Source organism: Pipistrellus kuhlii, unplaced genomic scaffold, assembly GCF_014108245.1.
Source record: "Pipistrellus kuhlii isolate mPipKuh1 unplaced genomic scaffold, mPipKuh1.p scaffold_m20_p_21, whole genome shotgun sequence".
In the NCBI taxonomy this organism is placed as follows: Eukaryota; Metazoa; Chordata; class Mammalia; order Chiroptera; family Vespertilionidae; genus Pipistrellus; species Pipistrellus kuhlii.
The window spans coordinates 3,728,809-3,755,450 of record NW_023425520.1 but is presented as its reverse complement, the minus strand read 5'-3'; the positions used below and the strand labels follow the sequence as shown (position 1 = coordinate 3,755,450).

The 26,642-nt window shown below is 39.2% G+C and overlaps 1 protein-coding gene across 1 annotated transcript in view; it reads right to left on the bottom strand.

Annotated features, from left to right (window-relative positions):
- The window catches only part of PIWIL2 (piwi like RNA-mediated gene silencing 2), a 68,138-nt gene that overhangs the window by 16,148 nt on the left and 25,348 nt on the right, over nt 1-26,642 (bottom strand). Inside the window, exons 10-19 of the mRNA XM_036450627.2 lie at nt 23,676-23,864; nt 22,728-22,812; nt 21,967-22,056; nt 20,446-20,586; nt 19,095-19,208; nt 17,865-18,053; nt 14,817-14,918; nt 13,912-14,028; nt 12,805-12,893; nt 11,851-11,956 (exon numbers count right to left, since the gene is read on the bottom strand). Coding sequence (XP_036306520.2) covers nt 11,851-11,956; nt 12,805-12,893; nt 13,912-14,028; nt 14,817-14,918; nt 17,865-18,053; nt 19,095-19,208; nt 20,446-20,586; nt 21,967-22,056; nt 22,728-22,812; nt 23,676-23,864 — 1,222 coding nt within the window. The remainder of the gene's footprint in view (nt 1-11,850; nt 11,957-12,804; nt 12,894-13,911; nt 14,029-14,816; nt 14,919-17,864; nt 18,054-19,094; nt 19,209-20,445; nt 20,587-21,966; nt 22,057-22,727; nt 22,813-23,675; nt 23,865-26,642) is intronic.

Here is a 26,642-nt window from a genome sequence, read left to right as displayed (position 1 = left end):
TGTCATTTCTTCAAATAGGCTTTCAGTATCTTGCTCTCTTTTGCTAGCACCACCATAATTCTGATGTTGGTACACCTGAAGTTGTCCCAGAGGCTTCTTACATTATCTTCAACTTTCTGGATTCTTTTCTCTTCTTGCTTCTCTGGAGGAGTATCCTTTGCCTCTTTGTATTCCTTTTTTATTTATTTATTTGATTCTTGCATTCCTCTAGTCAGTTGTTGGGTCTTTGTATAATATTTTTTCAGAGTATGTCAATTTGTAGTTGGTCCTTTTTCATATCCTTGAGAGTCTCATTGAATTTATTGGCCTTTTCTAAAAAATTCTTGAGAAATCTTATAACCATGGTTTTGAACTCTATGCCCAGTCATTTGTTCTCCTCCATTTCTTTCATTTGTGATATTTCCTTGTCTCGTTTTCTACTGCTTCCTTGAGTTGGTAGGGTGGCTTTGTGTGCTTGGTTCCTATATGGCCCAGTGGGTCAGCCTCCCCAGTTACCTGAGATAGACACTCTTGGTGCTCCCCTTTGTGTACTGCGTGTACAGCCTTGTCATAGTTAAGTCTTGATTATTGTTGGTATCACTGGGAGGAATTGACCTCCAGGCCAATTGGATGTTGTATCAGCTGTGTCTATTCCAGGATACCTTCTATATTGGAGACAGTCTTATAGGATCAGACTCAGCTTGGATGGGGCAGAGTCTCATGGTTGAGCCGACAGTCTTGGCTACCTGTCAGCCCTGCCCTAATGCATGCGCCTCAGACCTCTGCCTTCCACGGATCCCCTGAGTTTCCACCTGACAGTCCAGATTCCCCCGTAAGAGTGTGGGTCCCCCAGGGGCTCACCCGAAACTGGGTTTCACTGCAGTTAGAACGGAGATTCAGTGCAGTCAGGAGCTTCCAACTGCTTCCGGTATGGAAAGGCTGCGGCACCCTCCACAGTCAGACCTCTCTGAACATACTCACATGCACATGCGTGCCCCTCTAGACCCTGCCTGCTGCGGCTCCCTTAAGTCTCCAAGTCTCTATGTGCCTTTCTCTACAGTCCAGACTCCACCCGTATGAGCCTGGGTCCACGGGGTTTCAGCCAGAGCTTGGTTCAGTGCAGTCGGGGGCTTCCTCTCTCTTCCTGCCAGCCAGGCACTCAGCTGCCCTTCCTCTCTGTGCACGCATCTCCGTACTCAGCGCTTTGTGGCTCCTCTGATTTGTGAGCTTTTTCTCTTTCTTTCTAGCTGTAGAATTTCCACTCAGCCAGCTTTCCTGTGGTTTTGGATGACGTCCCTTTTGTCTTTTAGTTGTTGTTTTGAAATTGTTGTGTGAGGTGGCAGTTAAGGTGCTACCTAGGCCGCCATCTTGGTTTCTCCTATTCACAGTCTCTTAATGGGCCTCTGAAACTCCACATTGTGGGCCAAAGTGTTTTCCAATAATGTGGATCAATTGTCTTCCCCCCAGGTAAAACTCCAAAGATGGCAGTTGTCTGCATGAGAAAGATGACTTCTACAGCACGAAGGAGTGACTCAGCACAAGAAACCATGTTGTCTGGTTTCTGAGCTCATATCCCAGGGCTCCCTATCCTGGCTTCTGCTCACACAGCTCTATTCCACTCTGCCCTCCTTCTGTGGAGCACAAGGTAAGTGGCTCCACAAGTAATTTTGTATGTTGTCCCTTTAAGAGGTGCCTAAATTTCCAGCCATCTCTCCTTGGCAGATAGCAACCCCACTGCTTTCCACAACTAGATGTTATGTGGGTACCCTTCCTAGTTTTGGTACTCTCTGCTAGAGGACCCAGTTTGGGGATTAGAGTTCTCAGTGGCAACCCTCCACAGCTCAAGTATCTCTAGGGAACTTCAGATGATGTCTATGGGAGCCTGGCCAGCCCTTTCCCACCTTTGCCCCACCTACCAGTCTTTGCAGTCTCCTCTTTCCACCCTCTGTTATCAGGGTTCCCTCTAGCAAGTTTTCTGTTGATTATACAGAAATTTTTAAAAGTATTTTTTAATTGTAATTCCAGTTTGGCCCTGGGATTGTGTCTACGCAGCATCCACATATTCCACCGCCATTTTTAATCCTCCCTATAGTTTTTTTGTTTGTTTTTTATAATTCTCACCCAATGATATTTTTTCCATTGATATTTAAAGAGAGTAAAAGGAAGGGGAACAGACAGAGAAAAATTGATGTGAGAGAGACATATCAATTGGCTGCCTCCTGCTCGTGCCTCAACCCAGGTCAGGAATCGAGCCTGCAACGGAGGTATGAGCCCTTGAATGGAAGCAAACCCACCACCCTTCAGTCCGCAGCCAACACTCTAATTACTAAGACAAATCAGCAAGGGCTGTGTGTATGTTTTTAAATTAAGACACTTCATTTTTCAGATCATTTTTAAATTTACAAAAAAATTAAGGCCATGGTAGTTTTCACCAACGTACACAGTTTCCTATTGTTACAACATTACATTAGGGCTATCAATTGTAAAGCCCATAGTTTATATTAGGGTTCACTCTTTGTATTGTACATCCTATGGGCTTTGTCAAATATATAATGTCACATGCCCACCGTTATAGTATCATATATTGTACAATAGTTTGTGTGTTTTTTAAAATTATTATCTGTGTACATATTTTAACATTGCATCCCCCATACATACCCTCCCTCCCAAGAGTTTTGTGTCCATTGGTTGTACTTATATGCTTGTATACAAGTCCTTCGGTTGATCTCTTATCTCCCCCAGATCTCCCTACCCTCCCCGCTTTGACAGTCTGCTTGTTGCTTTACTGTCTTTATGTCTTTTCATATACAATAGTTTTATAGCTTTAAAAATCCTCTATGCTCCATCTACTTATCTTTACTTTCCTCATTCTCCTGAACATCCGGCAAACACTAACGTTTTTTAACCTTTTCCATAGTTTTGCCCTTTTCAGAATGTCATATAGTTGAAATCATATAGCATAATGCTGTTTCAAATTGGCTTCTTTCACTACATGATATTCATTTACATTTCCTACATGTCTTTTCATAGTTTTGTTGTTGCTTTTAGTGCCGATTATTCCATTATCTGGAGGTAATACAGTTCACCATTTCAGTTGCTTGCAAGATTTGTCCATCTTTTAATTAGAATATTTGTTTTCTTGAGTTTTAGCAGTTCTTTGTATATTTGGATAACAGTTCTTTATCAGATATGTATTTTGCAAATATTTTCTCCCTGTCTGTAGCTTTTTTCATTCTTTTAGTGTCTTTCATAGGGCAAAGGTTTTAAGTTTTAAGTCCAAATTACCAATTATTTCTTTTACCAATCATGGTTTTGCATCTAGAAAGTTATCACCAAACCCAAGGCCACTTAGATTGCCTCCTATGTCATCATCTAGACGTTTTATAGTTTTCCATTTTTAATATGTTTGTAATACATTTTGAGTTAATTTTTTGTGAAAGGTGTAAGTATGTATAGATTGTCTCTTCTCTCTCTCTTTTGGTATGGGGCAGGACAGTTGTTCCAGAACCACTTGTTGAAAAAGCTACCTTTTTCCCATTACAGTGACTATGCTCTTTTTCTAGTCACTGGATTCTTATTTCTACAAGTCTATTTCTGAGTGCTCTATTCTGTTAGGCTGACATATCTATTCTTTTATCAATACCACACCATCTAGACTAGGGGTGTCGAACTTAATCAGAGAAGGGGCCAAAATCTAAAATCCAGCCTAAATCGTGGGCCGAATGGTTTACTGAACAGTCATAAACTGTCATTGTGATGGAAACGCAGTGGAGTGCAGTGATGACAGCGCGGTGCGGGCCACATTGCAAGGCCTGGCGGGACGGATTTGGCCCGCGGGCCTTGTGTTTGACACATGTGATCTAGACTATTGTAGCTTTACAGAAACCCTTTAAATTGAGTAATGTTAAATCCCTGACTTTGTTCTTCTTCAGTACGGTGTCTTTTACCTTTGCATTTGATTTAAACGTTAGTTTGTAGAAATCAACAAAATAGCTTGCTGAAATTTTGATTGGGATTACATTGACTCTATAAATCCAGCTGGTAACAACTGGCATTTCAAAGATATTGAGATTCCTATCGGTGAACATAGGTTATCTCTCCATTTATTTAGATATTTTTGAATGGAAAAAAAGTTTTATAGTTTCCCTCATGTAGGTTTTGTACCTTAGATTTACACTTAAATATTTCAAATTTTGATGCTCATATAAATGGTATTGATTTTAATTTCAAACTGAAATTTATTGCTAGTATACAGAAAAGAAATTGACTTTTATATATTAACTTTTGGCAACCTTGCAATTCTTAGTAACTTAGTGCCAGTAGAATTTTTGTTGATCCCTTGATATTTTCTACATAATCATTCTATCTGCAAACAAAAAGTTTTCTTTCTTCCTTCCCAATCTGATTAACTTTTATTTCCTTTTTAAAAAATGTATTGCTTTTAGAGAGGGAGACAAAGAAAGTGGGGGTGGGGAGAGACAGACAGAAAGGAACACATTGATCCCATTGATTAATTGTTCCATTTATTTATGCATTCATTGGTTGACCCTTGTATGTGCCCTGACCAGAAATCAAACCTGCAACTTTGGTATATCAGGATGATGCTCTAACCCACATGTGTCAAACACAAGGCCCGCGGGCCAAATCCGTCCCGCCAGGCCTTGCAATGTGGCCCGCACCGCGCTGTCATCACTGCACTCCGCTGCATTTCCATCACAATGACAGTTTATGACTGTTCAGTAAACCATTCGGCCCGCGATTTAGGCTGGATTTTAGATTTTGGCCCCTTCTCTGATTGAGTTCGACACCCCTACTCTAACCAAATGAAATACTTGGCCAGGGCTTCTCTTTTAGTATGTTTATCTTCTTTTAAACTTTATTTTTATTATTTACACTATTACAGATGTCCCCATTCAACCAGCACTCACCCCTCACTTCCCTCTGGTCAACACTATGCTGTTGTCTATATCTATGAGTTATGCATGTATGTTCTTTGCCTAAACCTTTTCTCCTTCTTTCATGCATTTTCTCCTTTCCCCTTCCCTCTGACAGCTATCAGTCTGTTTCCTTGCTTCTGATTCTATTTTGTTCGTCATTTTATTTTGTTCATTGCATCCTTTTCTTTGTCTGTTTGTATTAGCTAGGACTTCTGGTATGATATTGAGTGTACAAGCAGAGAGAGGGAAAATACTTGTCTTGTTCCCAATTCTTAATGGAGAAGCATGCAGTTTCTCACAATTAAGTATAATATTAGCTGTAGGGTTTTTGTAGATATTCTGTATTAAGTTTATGAGGTTTATCCTCTATTACTAGTTTGCTAGGGTTTTTGTAAATCATGAATGGGAGATGAATTTGTCAAATGTTTTGCATCTGTTGAGATATTTTTCTCCTTTAGCCTGTTGATTTGATAAACTACCTTTATTTTCAAATCAAATGTTGAATTAGCCTTGCATAACTAGGATTTAAGCTACTTTACTGTTGTATTGTTCTTTTCCAAGAGTTGCTGTAACAATGAACTAAAACTGAGTGGCTTTGAACCATAGAAATTTATTATCTTACAGTTCTGGAGGGTAGAAGGAGGGTATCAAGGAGTCAGCAGGGCCATGATTCCACCAAGGCTCTGGGGAAAGAATACTCCCCAGCCTCCTCTAGCTTCTGGTGATTTCTAACAATCCCTGCTGTTTCTGGGCTTGTACATACACCACTCCAATCTCTGCCTGCACCATCAGAGCACCTTCTCTCCAGTGTCTGTGTCTCTGCTTCTTTACATAAACTTCACCCTATGATTCTGTGACCAAATTTCCCATTTCTTAAAAGAATATTAATAATTATTTTAGGACCCATCGCAATTCACCTACTTCATCTTAACTTGACTGCATTTGCAAAGGCCCTATTTCCAAAGAAGGTCACATTAACAGGTTCCAGGCACACATGAATTTGGAGAGCCAGTATTCACTTTAGTACAGCCATGGTGTATAATTTTTCATACATATTGTTTTTAAAAAATATATATATATATTATTCATTTTTTACAAAGAGGAAGGGAGAGAGATAAGAGAGCTAGAATGTCGATGAGAGAAACATCGACCGGCTGCCTCCTGCACCCCCCCCACCGGGGATGTGCCCGCAACCCATGTACATGCCCTTGACCAGAATTGAACCTGGGACCTTTCAGTCCGCAGCCCGAAGCTCTACCACTGAGCCAAACTGGCTTCGGCCATACATATTGTTTTATTTGATTTGCCATTTTGTTGAGGATTTTTGCATCTTTGTTCCTGAAAATTGTGGTCTCTAGTGAAATGCCTTTATCTGCTTTTGGTGATAAGTGGTCTTTATTTCTTTTTTTGTTAATCCTCACCTGAGGATATTTATTCCATTGATTTTTATAGAGTGGACAGGAGAAAGGGAGAGAGACGGGGCTAGGGGGGAAGAAGGAAGAGAGAAAGAGAGAGAGGAGGGGAGAAGGGAGACAGGGAAGGAAGGGAGGAAGGGAGGAAGGGAGGAAGGGAGGAAGGGAGGAAGGGAGGAAGGGAGGAAGGGAGGAAGGAAGGAAGGAAGGAAGGAAGGAAGGAAGGAAGGAAGGAAGGATGGATTACCTCCCGCACGCTCCCTGACTTCTCCTTGACCAGGCAGGGGATTGAACCTGCAACCCAGGTACATGCCCTTTACTAGAATTGAACCCCTGACCCTTGCGGAGGGTGGGGAAGTGGGAGGGGAAAGAAGTGGTCAGTGATGCTCTAACCACTGAAGCCAGAGCAAATGGTATTTGATTTTGATTTTCATTCCCATAACAATTGATATTAAGCCCTTTTTCTGTGCTTCCTGTCTATTGCATATGCTCTTTGTAGAAATGTCTATAGTCCAATTTATTAATTTTTATATTTTTATTGACTTCAGAGAGGAAGGAAGGGGAAGAGAGAGATAGAAACTTCAATGATGACAGAGAATCATTGATTGGCTGCCTCCTAAATCCTCCCCACTGGGAATCTAGCCTGCAATCTGGGCATGTGTCCTGACCACAGAATCAAACTGCGACCTCCTGGTTCATAGGTCAACCACTGAGCCATGCTGGTCAGTCTGTTTGCCCAATTTAAAAATGGGTTGTCTCTTTACTGTTGAGTTCTTTATATATTCTGGAAACTAGACCATTACCAGATATAGCTGATAAATTTGTCCCATTCCATAGATTATCTGTGATTTTCTTGACAGTGTCCTTTTTTTTGGGGGGGGGGGGGGCGCCTCAATTAGAAGAATGTGGGCCACCTTGATAGTGTCCTTTGAAGCACAAAAGATTTTAATTTTTATGAAGTCCCATTTGGGAGAGGGAGAAAAGAAAGGAGAGGGAGAAAGAGAGGTAAAAGGAGAAAGGGAGAGGAAAGGGGAGGAGGGAGAAACATTGATATGAGAGAGTCACATCAATTAGTTACCTCCTGCACTAGAACAGGGAATCAAACCTGCAACCCAGATACATGCCCTTGACCAGGAATTGAACCTGTGACCTTTTAGTGAGTGGGCTGATACTCTAACCACTTAGCAACACTGGGCAGGGCACCAATAGCTTTTATTTTCTTCTGGTTTTTAGTTCTTTAGAATTCTAGTCCAAAGTGGGGAGTGTACTCAGGATCACCACTAATTTTAAGGCCCTGTTTTTGGTTTTTGATCCCTAAAGTCTTCCAAGTTTCCTTCAAATCTTTTAAATATTTCAGCTGTCTCTTCCAGAATTAGCATATGTCCCTGAAGTTTCTGTTCTTTTGTACCTCAGCTTTTTTATTTTGTTGCTCTATTATTCTTCAATTAAACTTTATATTATCTATTACATAATATATATGCATATACACATTTATGTATACATGTGCACATATACACTGAGTGGCCAGATTATTATGATCTCTGAACGCATAATAATTTGGCCACTCTGTAGACTGACCACAGAGTTGGGATTTTAAAATAAGGTTTTCCTATGTATAAGAACGGCATTCTGGGTAGAAAGAAGCAGAGGACTTACTAGCCAGAGGCTGGGGGCCACTAACTCTGGTCCTATGACATATCAAGATTTGCAAGCTTTCACTTACATATAAGTATAATGAGTGGCCAGGTTATTATGTGTTCGGAAATCATAATAATCTGTCCACTCAGTGCATATCTATCTATACATACACACATACATATGTGTATATATGTTTAATATATTTCTTTTTAAATGCTGTATGCCAACATAGTACTTATAATACTGTTAACAGAAAGAGTGTAGGGCTTAGAACAATGTTTTTTATGCAGAGGAGATTTAAGGTGTCTGGAGTACGAAAAATTTTGGAACATTAGCACTGTGGGTTAGCATATCTGATTTTATGAACTGAAAAAATTCAAGAATGAGCTGTAGTTGCTCTAAGAACTTATAAACTTCTCAGTCACTCTTTTCTTAAGACGTAGCCCTTTGGTACCCCCTAAGTGGGTTCTAAACTCTGATCACTGTCCATCTAGAAAACACGAAGATTATGAAAAGCACTCCTCAGGAAAAACTTCTTGAATGGAAAAGGACTTCCAAAAATCAGTTACTCCATTAAGCAAGAAGTACACTGCAAAAATGGTCAAAATCCACTTTTTTATAGTTACTGATATTAATCGGAGTCTTGCAACAATTTGAAGAGCACTTATTCAATAAAAATGGCTGAGACTATGATTTCCAGGTGTTTAAACTTGTTCTATGAAGTAGTTTTCTTTGAAGTAGTTTTTACACTTTGCAGCTTCACTACTGGTAATGTGAAAACAAGCTATCAGTCCCTGGTGGGGGGCAGAACAAGTTCAAGACATATAAAGAAATATTTGTGAAGTCATTAGCTGAATAAGGTAAGCATTAGGAGATTTCAGTGGCTATGCACAGTTCAGATTACAGAGATCACAGAATCAGGCCAAGAAACTCATCAAACAAACAGGATTCACAACAATTTTTGGGAGTGGAGATACAATAATTTATAGAGTTGCCACATTATACTAAAAATGTCCAGTTTCCAATAAAAATTTCTGAGGCATGCCAACGAAGTATGGTCCATACACATGAAAAAAAAAAGTAGTCAATAAAAATTGTCACCAATGTTGGTTTTACTAGACAAGTACTCTAAACCAACTATTTTATTTAATGTATTTATTTATTTTATTTTATATTATAAAATTCAACTTATTTTCTACATAACCTCCAATCAATCCTAAAACAGTATCAAGCTATTTGAGGGACACCATAAGATATATTACTCTAAAAAGAAACAAAAATAATAATAATAAATAACATTCCCTTTCTTTATTCTCTCCATGAGTGGGGTCACACTCAACATGAGTGGGGTGAAGGAAGGTCTCGTTAGATAGGTATTTTCCCTTTCTCTATTGATCTAGAGAAGGGGCTGGGGTGAAAAGGACGCAGACATAACAATAACTTTCCCAGTCCTTTAAAACTGTCTCTCACTAGCTAAACCAACCAGAAACTAGGCAAGGGAGCCAATGATGTAATCAACATGGGCCAACTTTCCAGGCACAGAGGAGGGTGCAAAGAGCAAATAGAAAATATTTCACTTTTCTCTCCAAAACAAAAATCACTATGTTCTAAAGGTTATAAAAAAGAAAAGAAAGTTTAAGAAATTCAAGAATAATGATCAGAGAAAAATATGAGGCAGGATAGCAAAAAGGTAGGAAAATTCCTTGGCAAGTGGAATGGAGAAACTGAGATAGCCGAACAAACTAGAAGAACAATTTCAGCCAGATCCAGGTCACTAGCGTGGAAAGCCCCAGGTGCCTACCAACAGGCAAAACTGGCTCCAGATCTTGCCCCCAGCTGGCCTTTCCTCCCTGGCATTAAAAAAAAGAAGAAGAAGAAGAAGAAACTAACAAAAAAACCACGATTCTTTTCGTTGTTTCCCACACATGAGTGTAACACTCTTTCCTACCTGATGCGGTGGTTCCTGGATCAGGACTGCAATGGCAGGTGTCAGAAGCTGGGCACGTACTCATTTGCTAGAGCTGCTGTAATGAAGTGCCACTAACTGGGTGGCTTAAACAACAGAAATGGACTATCACCCAGGCCTCTAGGTTAGAAGTCTAAACACAAGGCGCTGATAGGGTTGATTCCTCCTGAAGCTTTTGAGAGTCTCCCTCCTAGCTCCTGGTTGCTCCAGGTGTTCCTTGGCTTGTAGACTGTGATCTCCCTGTGCCTTCACATTGTCTTTATTCTACATGTGTTTGTTTCTGTATCAAAATCAAAATCTCTTTTCATAAGAACATAGTCATATGGATTAGGGCCCTCTCTAATGACCTCATCTGAATCTGATCATATGTACTAGTGAAGATCCTATTTCCCAATAAGGTTACATTCACTGGTAGGACTTCAACATCGTTTGGGTTTGGGGGCACAATTCAACCCACAACAATCTCTACACAGGAAACTATATTTTAAAATATTTATGTTAGAGTTCCTAAGGCCTGATGATGTTTCCACCCTCTCTGGCAAAACTGAGGTTTGCTGGCTTCTCCAAATGTTAGGAATATTCAGAATGAAACTACTCAACAAAAAGAATGCAGTGGAACTGATACTTCATGATTTTCCAGGCTGAGGTATAAAAGGCAACATGACTTGCACCTGTTCTCTCAATTTCTTGGAACACTCATGGCTTGAACCCAGATATTAGGCTGAGGAAGCCCAAATTAGCAGATGGAAAGACCACAGGAGGAGGCCCATATGGAGAGAGAGTAGAGCCCACTGTGCCCTGTCCAACTGCCTGACCATGATGCCATAAATGCTCCCTGCATGTCACTAAGTTTTACAGTAATCTGTTACACAGCCATCAATAACCAAACAGTGCTCAAGTAATTTGCAACCCAGAGGGAAAGTTACACAAGGATCCAAGTAATAAAAGACATGATGTGCTAATTACTACACAGAATATAAACTAAGGGCCTTGGGAGAGAAACGTAAAGATAAAAGTCTAGCTAAGGGCTGGAGCAGTGGGGGGCAAAGGGAAAGGCTGAACAGAAGTAACTTTCAAGCATGGGCCTAAAAGACAGACAGAACTTTGAAGGAAAGCAATCACAAGAAAAAGAAAGGTGTGTTAGAACCTGGTAGCAAAACAACATATCACATGGAACTCCTTAGAGACAAAAAATCAACTTATTTTCTACATAACCTCCAATCAATCCTGAAATAGTACCAAGCTATTTGAGGACACCATAAGAAATGTTACTCTAAAAAGAAACAAGATAGAATACTAGAGACTGACTTTAAGAACATGAAATTATTAAATTTCTTGCTGGTTAATCTTCATGCAAAGGGCTAACTCTGACCCTAGCAAATGAAAGTTACTGTATCAATGCTCCCTTTGATGTATTGGCCAAGGAAAAACCCAGTATTTTGCTTGTTCATTTTCCCACACCCTGTATCAGCTTAATGATAGTAATTCTCCAGGGTTAGCATTCCTTTGAGTTCTAGGGGTGATTTAGAGGGAGGCATTTGTCTTGAACCAAAATGAAAAGAGCCAGCAGCGCCTAATGACAGCCATAAAGCTGAGTAAAGTCATATACTGCTTTATTGCTGATATTTATTCTCAGTTTCCCTGATAAGGGCATGAAGTCGATGTCTATAGGCATCAGGCTGACAACATGGGAAATAATCACTACTTACCAAACCAATTCAGAGATTTAGCTCTTTAAGCTGCTGTGTACAAGCAGCAGCCTGAAGGCAGTCCTGTTCAACATGACTAACTCTTCAGTCTGTTCAAAGAGACTCACCTTCAATGTGGGATCCCTTCCACTAAGTCACACTTCCTCTTAACATGCTCAGGTAGGCAGTCCTTCAAAATCCCAAAACTTTAGAAGTGACATTGTCCTCACCTCATAAAACTTTTTTAAGGAACCCACCAGGCACAGCTTCAGGCTATCCACAATCTCTTGATGAGGCATCTGGAATACTACTCGTGAATACCATTTTGTGAGGGTGCTGGGGTGGAGACAGTAAGAAAGAGAAAGACAAGAGGATAAACACTCTCACAGAGGAAGGCCCACAGGCTGAATGTTAGCACACACAGGTTTCTATGCACCAATCCAACTCCAAGTAGTAAATGCATTTATGTCACATGTAAAAACACAAAGTGATGTGGGGGAAAATATAAGTATAATTGTGGATATTTGCTATAAAACTGCTTCCAGTTAAAAAAATGGGACAACATTGATATCCACCAACTGAGGACTAGTTAAGTAAATAGTGCTATGGTATACAATAAACTCCATAAAACAGTTAAAGAGAATTTGCTTTTATTGATGGGACACTGTCCAACATACACAGTTTAAGTACAAAAATCAAGCTGAGCAAGAGTATACACGGTACCATGCCACTTGTATATCCATACATACAGCACCTATGTGTGTTAGTAGAGAATCTGAAAGTACATATACATCAAACCTTAGGTAATGGCTGAAGGAAGATGAACCATGAAAAACTCACTTCCTAATTTCTAAAGATATTTGCATGACCATGCCTTATTTTTACAATCAGAAAAAATAAACAAAAAACTCCCCTTACTTCTGGAGTTAAAACATAATCACCGACAAGACATAGTCCCCATTCTTAAGGAGACGGCACTGTAGCCAGAAAATAGACTTACACATATGACAAGTTTGGTAAATAGACTGGTAAACTAATTTCACAGGAAGATAGAGGAGGAAACTCTTGAGTGTACTTTTATGTATTAGGTAAAAGGCAATACACTATAATACAAATACCAAGAAAACATTTGCTGTATTTATAATAAGATTAGGTATCAAAATGGCACAATGAAGAATACTTACAGGTTGATGCTTGCCACAAAGCCAACCACGGAGCGCATGCCTTTGCCAGGGTCATGGTAAACATCCATCCCGACTACCATTAATTGTTTCTGTGTTAGAAAACAAAAAAACTAATCAAAATCCCCAAGTGATCCATCAACCCATCCTTAATTATTATCTGAATCTCAAAGCAACATATGAAAATAAATTCTGGGAAAGGAAGATAAATTAGAATCCGTCAGTGATCTAGACCAGGGATCAGCAAATGATTTCTGTAAAGAGTGAATGAGCCGAAACTGGTTTGGCTCAGTGGATAGAGCATCGGTCTGTGAACTGAAGGGTCCCAGGTTTGATTCCGGTTAAGGGCATGTACATTGGCTGCGGGCACATCCCCAGTAGGGGGTGTGCAGGAGGCAGCTGGTCGATGTTTCTCTCTCATTGATGTTTCTAACTCTCTGTCCCTCTCAATTCCTCTCTGTGTAAAATCAATAAAATATATATTTTTTAAATAAAAATAAAGAGTGAATGAATGTCTTAGGCTTTGTGAGCCACATGTTGTGTGAAGGTCTATTCAATTCTGCCATCACAGCATGAAAGAAGCCACAGATAATAGGTAAAGAAATATGATTATGTTCCAATAACAATGTATTTAAGAATGCTGATAACTGAACTTCACATAATTTTTTTTTAATCCTAATCCAAGGATAATTTTCCATTGATTTTTAGAGAGAGTTAAAGACAGAGAGAAATATCTGAGATGTGAGAGTAACACATACATTGGTTGCCACCTGCACGAACCCCAACCAAGGCCCAGGTAAGGGAGGAGCCTGCAACTGTGGCACATGCCCTTGACCGGAATCAAACCAGGGCCCTTTGGTCTGCAGGCCAACGCTCTCTCCATTGAGCCAAATTGGCTAGGGCAAGTTTCACATAATTTTCACGTGTCAGAAAATGTTAGCCTTATTTTTGTTTCACCATTAAAAACTACAAAAACCATTCTTAGCTCATGAGCTATCTAAAAATAGGCAATGAACTGTTTAGACTACTAAGCACTGAAACTATGGCTAACTCTGAGAAAAATAGCTAGGCAGGTTAAACTGAAAGAAGACATATATCGGCATCACTCACCAGAGGAATATCTACTCCCCAGAGCTCACCACCCAATTTACAGTTAATCTGCAGTAAAATTTTCTGGGCCACACTCCGAAGCTTGGTGGGCTGACCAATGGTTCGGACATTGATGACCTATAAAGGGTCCAAACAAAATATGAGGAAAGAGAACACTATCAACCTCTCAGAAAATTTAAATAATTCAAAGTATATACTACATTTGTTTTAAAAACCTTTGGTTAGCAGTTAAAACACTGTATTAATACTGGTAGTTCTAATTCTAGAGTTTCTTGGCAGGCGAAAATCTCATGGAGAGTAAAATTTTTTTTTTCAGTCTCCATGGGAGAACAGCTTTCCCCTCTTTTTTAAAAAAAAAATCCTCACTCAATGATATGTTTTACTGATTTTAAAGAGGGATGTGAGGAGGGGGAGAAGGAGGAGGAGGGAGGGAGGGAGGGAGGAAGAAACACTGGTATATGAGAGAAACACTGATTGGTTGCCTCCCATATGTGCCCCCACTGGGAATAGAACCCACAACCTAGGTATGTGCCCTGACTGGGAAATGAACTGACAGCCTTTCAGTGCATGGAACAATGCTCCAACCCATTAAAGCACACTGGCCGGGGAAGCTTTCCCCTCTTTGAGTGAAGCCTATACTCTCAGAACCCAATCATGTGAAACCACCTAGAGACTCATCATGAAACAAGCAAAGTACTCATTTGAGAATATGAAGGCAACGTTTATGAAGAGCATCTGCTATTCTCCCGGTTCCTCTAATGAGGGGCAGGCTTTAAAGGAGGATGTTCACATACTACATTCTAATAGTTACTTGAGTACTTTTGTACACATGTATCTATCCCTTTTTTTCCAAGCCTCAAGGGAAGCTTGTTTCCATCTCTGCCTCCTGCCCAGCTCCCACTCACCTGCGAAGGCACTGGAGCTTGCACACAGCACAGCTTTTTAATGGCCCCATAGAGATCGTCACGTGTGCCCATGATGATGCACACAACCATCTGTATCTTCCCCTTGAGGAGATAAAGTACATATAAGTTTGGCTTGGGAACTCTGACAGGGCTCAGTCAGAGGCAGTTTGAGAGTCTGCAAAGCCAAGGCACCTTTAAGGAAGAGAAAGGAATGAAACAAAGATGGTGGACATTCTACCACAGAAATGGGTCCTTGAACCTGAGTGTTGGGTCCAGGGGTTCTTTGCATAAACATGTAATATGTTACCAAAAATTATCAAGAGCAGATTACCTTTTATTTATTAGGAGACTTAAGATGCCTAGAAAAGGGCCAGACTTGAACATATGCAAGGGTTACTTATTACTTGCTCTTTTCAAGTCTCTGTAATATTTTTACCACTCTCTTTAGTAAACCAAGTACCTTATTACCTTCATACCACAGAACTTTAACTGAGAACACATGGAATACAATACCACAAAAAGCAATCAGGGCCAAATGCAGATGGAAATGAAGCTATTGCCAAACCTGTAAGTAGCTCTTTTTCTCCTACTCTCTGATTAGGAGAAAGAATGATTTTGTCAGCAGCACATCTCATATCAGCATGCTCTATCCCTCACTGCTTTGGAGATCCAGTATTAAAAACAGAGGATCTTTTGCCCAGATGGCATGGCTCAGTGGTTGCGCATGGACCTATGAACCAGAAGGTCTTGGCTGGATTCATAGTCAGGGCATATGCCCGGATTGTGGGCTTGATCCTCGGTATGGGGTGTGCGGGAGACAGCTATCATTGATGTTTCTATCTTTCTCCCCTCTCCCTTTCTCTATCAAATCAATAAAAATATATTTTTTAAAACCCAGAGGATCTTTTAAAGTGTGAATAAAGAAAAGTGGTACTCCAGTGAAATAAAGTTGACAATCCTTTATAGCAAAAATGGCTATAAATGGTGAACCAATAGTATTCTATTCCAATTCAAGATTCGTGTTAGATTAAGACTTCTCAGAGGACATTCCAGCAACCACATCAAAGAACTTCCAAAGTCATGTGGAACAAAGGCTGCACATAGGGAGCTTATGGGCTGAATCTAGCCAATTGATGTGGCTTTTCAGTCCTTATATTGACTTGTAAGTTTTTAAGTTTTAACATTTAAACATAGGGAGATGCATATATATGCAAATCTAGATTTTTGGCTTCTATTAAAAACAAATTAAAAATCAATTTGACAATGCTGGGCTTTTTTTTTAATCTGCAGTTATGGGGTTTAGTCTTTGGTTCATTACAGTCCCCTCCTGGCCCACTCCACTCACCTGTGTTATTCATCTGGCTCCAGTAGACATCTGAATTTGTGACCTCTAACAAAGAGCATAATAAAACAGAATACCATAGAGATTACAGAGAGACAGATAAGACCAATATGAGTTAAATCTGGTAAACACTGTGAATGAAACTCATATCCATGCTGCATGAAAGCCGTTAGCAACACACACTCCAGAAGAGAACAAGAGAAGTTATGAAATGAGGGAGTTGATGCGCTAAACTGTTAGATTTTTTTTGTTTTTTAAATATATTTTATTTATTTATTTATTTATTTATTTATTTATTTATTTATTTTACAGAGAAGAAGGGAGAGGGAGAGAGAGAGTGTTAGAAACATCAATGAGAAAGAAACATCAATCAGCTGCCTCCTGCATTCCTCCTACCAGGGATATGCCCGCAACCAAGATACATGCCCTTGACCAGAATCGAACCTGGGAACCTTGAGTCTGCAGGCTGATGCTCCATCCATTGAGCCAAACTGACTAGGGCTGTTTTTATTTTGTTTTTAAAACAGGGCAGACTTTATCAACGACCAGGCCTGGGGGGAGGGAGGCCACAGCAAAGTACATAGGCATGAACAGTCAGGAGGAAATTAATATAATTCTAGTATTAATTTCACAAGAACCAATCTTCAAGGACTAATTACTTATAAAATCTTTCCTCCGCTTTTGTTTCCTCCTTAATATTCTTCCTGTTTTATGTACATACAGATAAGAACTGCAGGTCTCAACAACTGAGATGTGAGGACTATGACCTGTTCAGCTCCAGTGATCCTGATTCACTATCAGCATGGAGCTGATGGGCCATCTGCCAAGTTCATCACTAGAGCAATTTGAATCTAGAACCAGACTAGACTGGAACAGCTCAGTATTGAATCGTGCAAGATGGCACCTGGCCCAAGAAGTTGCTTTCTGAGCACGACATGTTCTATACAGATAACGAACTAAAGTTAAGTCAGCTATTCTGAGTCAATTATGTGATGAACAGAACACTACAGTGAGTAAGAGTGCCAACATAAAATGAGAAAAGCAAAATTAACTGAAGGATATGATGGCTATTTTCTCTTCTTCCCTTCTTTTTTTAATTGATTTTTTTCTCTTTTTAGAGAGAAAGGAAGGAATAGGGAGAGAAACATAAATGTGAGAGCAAAACATGGATCAGCTACCTCCTGCATGCTCCCTACCTGGGATCAAACCTGCAATCAAACCAGCAACCTTTTGGTGACAGGACAACATCCAATCAACTGAGCCACACCAGTCAGGGAAAGGCTACTTTCTTAGCCTTTCGGGGCAGTTCAGTATTTCATGTGTAGATAAATAGGACACAGGTTTCTGGACTAATTGATAACCAAAGTTATTTAAAAGCAAGTATTCAGCCGAAACCGGTTTGGCTCTGCGGACTGAAAGGTCCCAGGTTCGCTTCTGGTCAAGGGCATGTACGTTGGTTGTGGGCATATCCCCGGTAAGGGATGTGCAAGAGGCAGCTGGTCGATGTTTCTCTCTCCTCGGCGTTTCTAGCTCTCTATCCCTCTCCCTTCCTCCTCTCTGTAAAATATCAATAAAAAAATATATTTAAAAATAAATAAATAAATAAAATAAAATCTGTTTAAAATAAAAATAAAATAAAATCAAGTATTTAAAGTGTTTTAGAACATGCATCCTATAAATCTACTCAAATTAAATTAATTTATTACCTCAGCTCGCAACATGGATTGAATGGTTCTGACATAGGTCTCTATTCGATCATCCTTTAGTTCAATCCAGGCCGGAGGGCTCAAGCGCATGCCAATGGGGCCAGCTACCTTCTCTAACATGGTTACCAGTTCTTGGGCCTGGTCCATTGCTCTCTTCGGGTAAAAGAGTGCCCAGAAGTGCATGGGGACCTAGGAACAACCACCACAAGCTGCTTTTAGTACTTCCCGTAACTTGAACACTCCAGACTCATATCTCGGAAATGTTATTAGAAAATAAATTGCTTTTTACTCTCTCAGCTTGAGTCCTGCCTTATCTACTTCCTATTACAACACAGATGTGTGTGTGTGATAAGTAAATTGAGGCACAGAATACTATACTATACTATACTATACTATACTATACTATACTATACTGCAACGAGAATAGCAGCTCTAAAACCAGACCTAATAATATGGGTAATACTAATACAAGGTTGAAGAAATAAAGCTGCACATACAAGAATGTTTACTGTATGATTTAAAACAGCTGAAACAAATCTATGTTGTGAGAAGCCAGGGTAGTGGCTATTCTTGGTATGTAAGGTGAGAGGTAGATAGTAACTAGGAGCATGGATGGGTGCTTCGGGACACTGGTAAAGTTGTTTCTTAACCCTTGGTGTGGATCATTCAGGTCTATTTAATTTGTGAAAATTCATCAGCTATACACTTGAAAGTGTAGTTTTTTTCTTTAAATATATTGTATTTCAATGAAAAGTTTTAGAAACAGATGTGTGTACTTTTTGTGTGGCTATAAAGTCCAAGTTAGCTGAAACATTTCAAAATAATTATATACCATTTTGTTCTTTGGTTTTCTTGGTAGGAAAATTTTAATTCTGCTTGTCTCCGAATAAAAACACCTTCTAAAAACAAACAAACAAACAAACAAACAAACAAACACCTTCTAGGAACCCCCAGGGAAAATGGGGAAAGAAAGAGTAAGTGGTAGGCTGGCGCTATATGCAATTTATGTTCTTTTCCTAAGTCCTTGATCAAACAAAGGGCTTACCTCTAACAACTCTTAATCTATCAAATAGCTTACTCTCTTTAAAGGACCCTGTTTAGTTGATAATTAAGGATGGGAATTCAGTTGAAACTTTCTCTCAAAAAGAGGACACTAAACCATTCCCTCTTCCTAATTTCCACCATTTTAGGAATACTGGTCTTCTCTTTACCACCTTGAAAATCACTTACAGTCAAGATAGAGAGGTCCCTGGTTATTTCCTTAATCCAGTTTACTTCCTGAGATGTGATAAATGAAGTATTTCTTAAGTTGATTCTTTCCATTGGAAGAACACGTCCTTCAATCTAAACAGAAAAGAAAGTATCTATGACATGAGCCATCTGCAAACACTATTTAGGAAAACACTAACATTATTCTCTCCGGGGTCTGGTCAGCTCCACAACATAGACTTGCCCATTACAACTTCTAGAAATGGCAGGAAAATGAAGCTGCTAGCAGTTAGAATATGTCAATAAAAATCCTGGACATATGCAGGTAAAATTTTTATAGGCATTGCTGTTTAGTTATTGAAGCTTCCAACACAGTCTCCTAATAAAGGGATTAGAAAACATTACCTTTTTAGAAGCAGAGAATACATGTAAAATAACTATAATTTTAAAGTTAACAGGAGCATAATCTTTAAATATATTTTAAGGGAAAAATTAAAAATTAAAGGAAAAGCCCAGCCAGCATGGCTCAGTGGTTGAGTGACCTATGAACCAGAAGGTCACGGGTTCGTTTCCCAGTCAGGCACATGTCCAGATTGCAGGCTTGATCCCAAGTGTGAGCATGCATGAGGCAGCCGATCAATGATTCTCCCTCATCATTGATGCTTCTATCTTCCTCTCTCTTCCTCTCTGAAATTAATAAAAAAATATTTTTTAAAAATTAAAGGTAAAGTTTCTTAATAATGCTGAACATAAACTACTATTCTACTTTATACAAAGAGAAAGCTGAAACGAAAAGGCATAAACATAATAAGAGAACAAATTAAAGTGAAGAATAACAAATCAGTTTCCCCTAAATAGAAAGATAACTAGGTTAATGATATATCAGTACGATGGACTACTTTACAACCTTTAAAATCACTTTTTAACTACATGTAATATAATCCTATTTTGCAAAAAAATAAATTGCAAGATACACACCATACAAAATTGAATGAGTCCACACTCAGTAGTGATTATCTCTGAGGAAGTGTAATTATGGAGAATTTTTACTTTGTATGACTTTTACTGTTTACTTTTTTTTTTTAAAAGATTGTATTTTATCTATGATCAAATATTTTTTAATTTTAACAATGAATAACAATACTCCTATTAGCAAGAGTATAAAGAATCAGACTCATCTTATGCTTATGAAAGTAATTTGGACTGGAAAACTGAAAATGAGATAAAATTTAAGTCAATATTCCTTTGCTATGTAACTGACTAGAAATTAACAGCAAGAACTCCAAAATAAAGATAATCTAGGAAGTTATCAGTTAGTCTCACAAAGTTCTGAAATCCCTGTTTTCCTATCCCATCACATCTTCTGGGTTACCTTATGTACATCATCCTGCAGATAGAGTCCCCAACGTGTTAGTTCACTACTGGCTATCTCATTCTTCGAAATTCTCTGTATCAAGCATTTCAAAGCTTTATGGTGCTGTTTGGGGCTCAGGTTGATCTGCTGGGTCAAATCCTAAATAAAATTAAAATGGATATAATTAGTTGTATTACTTTCTTCAATATGAGGTTAAATAAATCCCAATGAACCATAAATGTTCCATAAGAAACCTCCTTCACATTCAAATCCGTAGAAATTTTCAAATATCTTTAAGGACTTTAATAAATACTCTCAGTAATGTCAATAAAGTGTAAGATTAAATTTTTAAATCGTACAAGAATTTTAAATGTTATTGTTTCTCCCTCATGGCATCTAAGTCTTATCTCTTTTTCAAAGCTATGTTCTAAACTTAAGATTTCTAAAAGATTCTATGAAACAGGAGCAAGGGGGGCTTGATTTTACCTATTTAACATTTGGGGGGAAATGCCCTGTGCCAGACACGCAGCTAAACAAAACAAAATGAAAGACCAGCCCTTTAATGTCAACATGTTATTGTTTTTTTGTCAAGAGATTAGTTCAGGGTAGTTGCTTTCTAAGTATTTATTGTTGAATGAATATCTAACAAGTTTGTATGAAGATTCTGAATCATATAAGTGAGTTCTTTCTTTATTCTTCTGGGACTAATAAATTATACAGCCGTTGTTCCCTGGGAGGCAGTCAGGGTCAGTAAGTCTATGGAACTATAAAGATAGCTTTGTGATTATAAAGTCATTAAGCAACTGGTAGTTGTAAGGAAGAAACCTTGACCCACATATTAAAAGCACAAGTATCAGAAGGTAAATAAAAAAGAAAACTCCTACGTGAATTTAAGCATCACTTCAGATGCTTTATGATGTTACTAAAAATAATATGTGACATCTGAGAAAAACAAGGTCCCAGGATAAGATAGACATGGATTGGCAAAGGGAGGCAGCAGGTATCTTGATTGTGGAAAGCCCCAGGAGTCACGGAGTGTGGAGATGAAGCACTCAGGAGTCTGGACCCATCTTTGCTCCTATTTCCTACAGAAACTGAGCCTAAAACTTCCAGGATACTCCCAGGCCCCACAAGATAAACTTCTGACCTCATCCTCTGACTCGCTTTTTCCTACATTAACTCCTCCATCCCTTCAAATAAACTGAAGGTTTATAAAAATGTTTAAAAAAATGTAGTGCTCCCAAAGAATCTCATTTATGATCAAATGACCAGTTTGCAGTCATCTATCTGCTTGGAAAGAGTGAATTATGTTTCCTTTTACCTTATGTTCCAGTCACTCTACTGTTGTAATAACCTTCAAAAGGAAGTTCTGATTGGCTTTTCCAGTGTGCGAGAAGGGAGATGGATGGATCATGTTTTACAGAAAGGAAAACTAAAGCTTGGAAGAATGGAACTGCCCAGGTAAAGATGCAAACCTAGCACAATTCTGGCTCAATCTTCTCTTGAAAAGGTCTCCCACTCAGAGCAGGCATTTCTCACCTTCATAGCCCTGAAGTCCTTCTTCATCCTCTCAGGGATTCCAGTCATGAAGGAAAGCTCAGGCAGCAGCAGGATTTCACCTTTCAGCAGCTTTGAATAGATAACAGAGAGGGAAAATAAAGCAGGAAAAGAGCATCCTGTTCTCTGGCCTGTACAGGACATGCTATCCCCAGTGCTGGCCCTGCAGGGCTATCACTGGCAAACTAAAGAATATAAAACCCCAAAGGGCAGTGAAACACTGTAAGTACTTTATCCTTTTACCTTCAGTCACAATACTCATAGCTGTTGTATTAGGTAAAAGAAAAAATATTGAGCATCAAAAGGAGAGCAAGAACTAGAAAAAAAATTTCCAATCTTCTTGAGCCTCCAGACAAGCCAAGACAACACATTCTACCAAGCTGGTGCCTCTACCTTATCTTAGCTTATCAATCTTCAGCACTCACACTTAAAACAGAAGAGTCAGGTGTCAAGGCACTTTGCTCTGGTCCCAGTCCTCTTAAAATGTCTAAAACTTCCCTAATGAATCCAGTGTTTTAATCTTCTTTTGCAACAAATTCTGCTGATTGCTTAATCTAATTAGCTCAAATGAATATTTAGCTTCTCATGTAAATCTCAAAAGCAAGTCCTATGGAGGTAGCCCCTATGGCTAGGAGACAGACAAAACTCTGCAACAGCTTCCCCAAGCACACTGTAGCCATTGCTTCTTGGCGCCTAGGGCTGTGAGGAAGGCCAAGAGCGTCCGATGGGCACCCCTCACTCACCATCCCCTGGTTATTCTGTCTCTCACTGGGCCTGTGGATCAACAGTGGCTGGTCCTCTTCCTTAATTGTAATCCCATAGTTTTTGCTACAGTAGGACAAAAGCAGGAAAAAAGTTCAAAAGCAGTATCACTACTCTCATAGCAACATAATCTGAGTCTCTTAAAACCAGACTGAGGTACAAATTTGCCTAATACCCTTGTCAAGGGCCCACTGGAAACTCATCATAGCATATTTATATAACTGGAAAATGTAGGTTCAAATTATTGTTGCAATTAAACAGAGGAGAAACAGGCTAATGGTCACAGAAAGACTATTTTTTTTTAAATTTCTTTATTGATTAAGGTGTTACATATGTGTCCTTATTCCCCCATTACTAAGGTGACCAGACGTCCCATTTTTAACAATTTGTCCTGCATCCCGTGGCGTTTTAAAAAAGTCTAAAAGATTTAAAAGAATCTTTCAAAAAATCGGGACTTTTTTAAAACGCCGTGGGACGTGGGACAAATTGTTAAAAATCGGGACTGTCCCGCCAAAAGTGGGACGTCTGGTCACCTTACCCACTACCCACCCCCATCCCCCTTGGAAAGACTGTTTAAAACTGCATCAGGTTAAAGGGCTTAGGCAACTAGAAAGGCAAAATGATAGTTGAATGATTAATGATTTGCATTTAATCTCTCCAACCAGACTTCTAATAAAACCAGCAAAGGAAATACAATCCAAACCTATGAGATAAATTATGAAATAACTTCCAAAAGTACTAAAAGGAATGAAACTGTAAGGGTAGCATAATCAGGTCCAATCCCACAAAGGAGTAAATTCATTCTTATGTGCATTACCAATGTAATTCTTTTAAAAGTATCCCACTGTATGCCACTATGGAACTCAATATGCTGCTACAGAATGGCAGACTATGTCCCCGCCCAACCACGCCCAGTCTATTCTCTCTACCTGTAGTATTCCAAGAATGAGATCTCCTTCCCATCAGACATTGTGAAGCTATCTTTTGGAGTCTTATTCCAATCGACATCATCAATCCGATAGGTGCGATTGTTGTATCGGGTTATGACAATATTGCCAACCAGAAGCTTAGTGCACTCATCCTGGAAGTTTTCTTTGTTCTGCTGATACATGGCATGCCTTTGGAAAGACAAAAGACGTTTGGATCACTTTTGTATATACACAGAGCAATATGAAAGGGATTGGTGGTACAAATAAGTACTTTAGAGGTACACTCACAGCTGTATAGCACCAAAAGGCTTCAGTTGTCTCTTTTAAGAGAGAGGAACTCAACTCTTCTCTTTTTAACATTACAAAAACAAAAACAATCAACAAAAAATAGCGAAAGAATAAAAACCAACTGAAAAACAGCAACTACAAATGAATAAAATTCACTGTATTCTTAAAACCAGTGATAGGGCTGCAGTTCCGCTATGGGAATTTGAGCCTGAGCACATGCATGGACACTGGGAATCTATTTCCTGCAACACAATCATGTGACCAAACTCCATGCCCACACAGGGTGGCAGTGCCGCCTGTCTTTGATTTTTGGCAAGCACACACGGAATTCTGTTTTCCGCAGCACAGGAATGGACCTCCTGCCAATGCAGTGCAACTAGGCAACCCAGTTCCCCAAGCAGACCAGGGACCCTGATTCTCCACACAAGAGGCAGCACTGAGCACCAGTGACTTCACTCTGTTTCTCATCAGGCACGCCTGGGATCCCTGATCCCCAGTTCATTCACACTAAGGGCCAGTGACTCCAATTCTTGGCGCATGCACACACAGGGACCCTGATTCTCGGCACAAGGCCACACTAAGCAACAGAGACTCTGATACTCAATTCTCAGTGCTGGCACAGGGGAACTCTGACTTCTAGTGCGCACTAGGGGACTCTGATTTTTGACACACACCAGTGGGGTCTCTTTTTCAGTACAGTGCAGGCAGAGTCCCTAATTCTAGGTGCGCGCACGAGGCCACACTGAGTGCCAGTGACTCTAATCCTGGGCCAGTGCAGCTCCCACCAATCCATGGCAGCCACATGTCTTGGTGTTGGAGCTCTTCAGCGACACTCAGGTGGTGCGAAACTCCCAATGCACACGGCCCAGACCCACACAACTTGATGTTTGAACCTTCTGGTGATAGTTAGAAACAATCCCCAGAGGAAAAGAAATGAGAAATTACCAAGAAAGAAAATAAGTGAAACGGAAGCATGCAACATGACAGAAAAATAATTCAGAGTAATGGTAATATAGTTCAAACACTGGATGGATGAGAAAAGCAACAACATATGCAAAATTCAGAAAGAAATAAAAAGTGATATAGCTACAATAAAAAAAAACTATGGAAGGTTTCAACAGAAGGCTAGAAGAAGCAGAGGACTGAATTAGAGAGTTAGGAGATAAGGTAGCGAAACAAGCCCAATCTGAACAGCAATTGGAGAAAAAAAATTAAAAAGCAGGAGGAGAGCCTAAAGGAGCTTTGGGACAACACAAAACTAAGTAACATATGTATAAAAGGGCTGCCAGAAGGACAAGAAGAGCAGCAAGGATTAGAAAATCTATTTGAAGAAATAATGGCAGAAAACTTCCAATATGGGGAAGAAAAAAGTTACACAAGTACAGAGTCCCACGCAAGATGAATCTCAAAAGACATACACCAAGACACATCATAATTACAATGGCAAATGTTAAAGACAAAGAGAGAATCTTAAAGGCTGCAAGAGAGATACAGAGTGCTACCTACAAAGGATCCCCCATCAGATTATCAAATGATTTCTCAACAGAAACACATCAAGCTACAATAGAAGGGAATGGAAGGAGGTATACAAAGTGATACAAAGCAAAGGACTGAATCCAAGAATACTCTATCCAGCAAGACTATCAATCGAAATTGAAGGGGAAATCAGAAACTTTGCAGACAAAAAAAAAAAAAAGACAAAAAAAAAAAAAAGAAGGCAAAAGGAGTTATCACTACAAAACCAGCAAAGCAAGAAATGCTAAAGGGAATGCTGCAAAAAGAAGAAATATAAAGGAAAGAAGGAACACAAGCATAAAGTATAGAAATGGCTGCAAACAAGTACCTATCAATAATAACATTAAATGTAAATAGATTAAATGCTCCAATCAAAAGACATTGAGTAAATGAATGGATAAGAAAGCATGACCCATATAAATGCTATCTACAGGAGACCCACCTCAGAACAAGGGACTCACACAGACTGAAATGAAGGAATAGAAAAATATCTATCAGACAAACAAAATTTTTTAAAAAGCTGGGGTAACAATACTTATATCTGACAAAATAAACCTCAAAGTGAAGATCATAACAAGAGACAAGAAAGGACACTTCATAATTCTAAAGGGTCGATACAACAAGAGGATATAACTCAGGTAAACATTTATGCACCCAATGCAGAAGCACCCAAATACATTTAAAAAAAAAATCCTGGAAGATATCAGGAGAGAAATTGACAGCAACACAATCATAGTAGGAGACTTTAACAACCCATTAACATCACTGGATAATATTCTAGACAAAAAATTAGCAAAGAAACATCAATCCTAAATGACTTACTAGATCAGATGGACTTAATCGACATCTTTGGAACATTCCACCCCAGAACTACAGAATGTACGTTCTTCTCCAGTACACATGAAATATTTTCAAAGACAGACCACTTATTGGGACACAGGCAAAGTCTCTCCAAATTCAAGAGGATTGAAATCATATCAAGCATCTTCACAGATCACAATGGCATAAATTAGAAATCAACTACAATAAAAATAATCATAAAAATTCAAACACTTGGAGGCTGAATAGCACAGTATTAAACAAAGAGTGGATTACCAAAGAGATCAAAGAAGACATAAAACACATCTTGGAAACAAATGACAATGAAAACACAACAATCCAAAA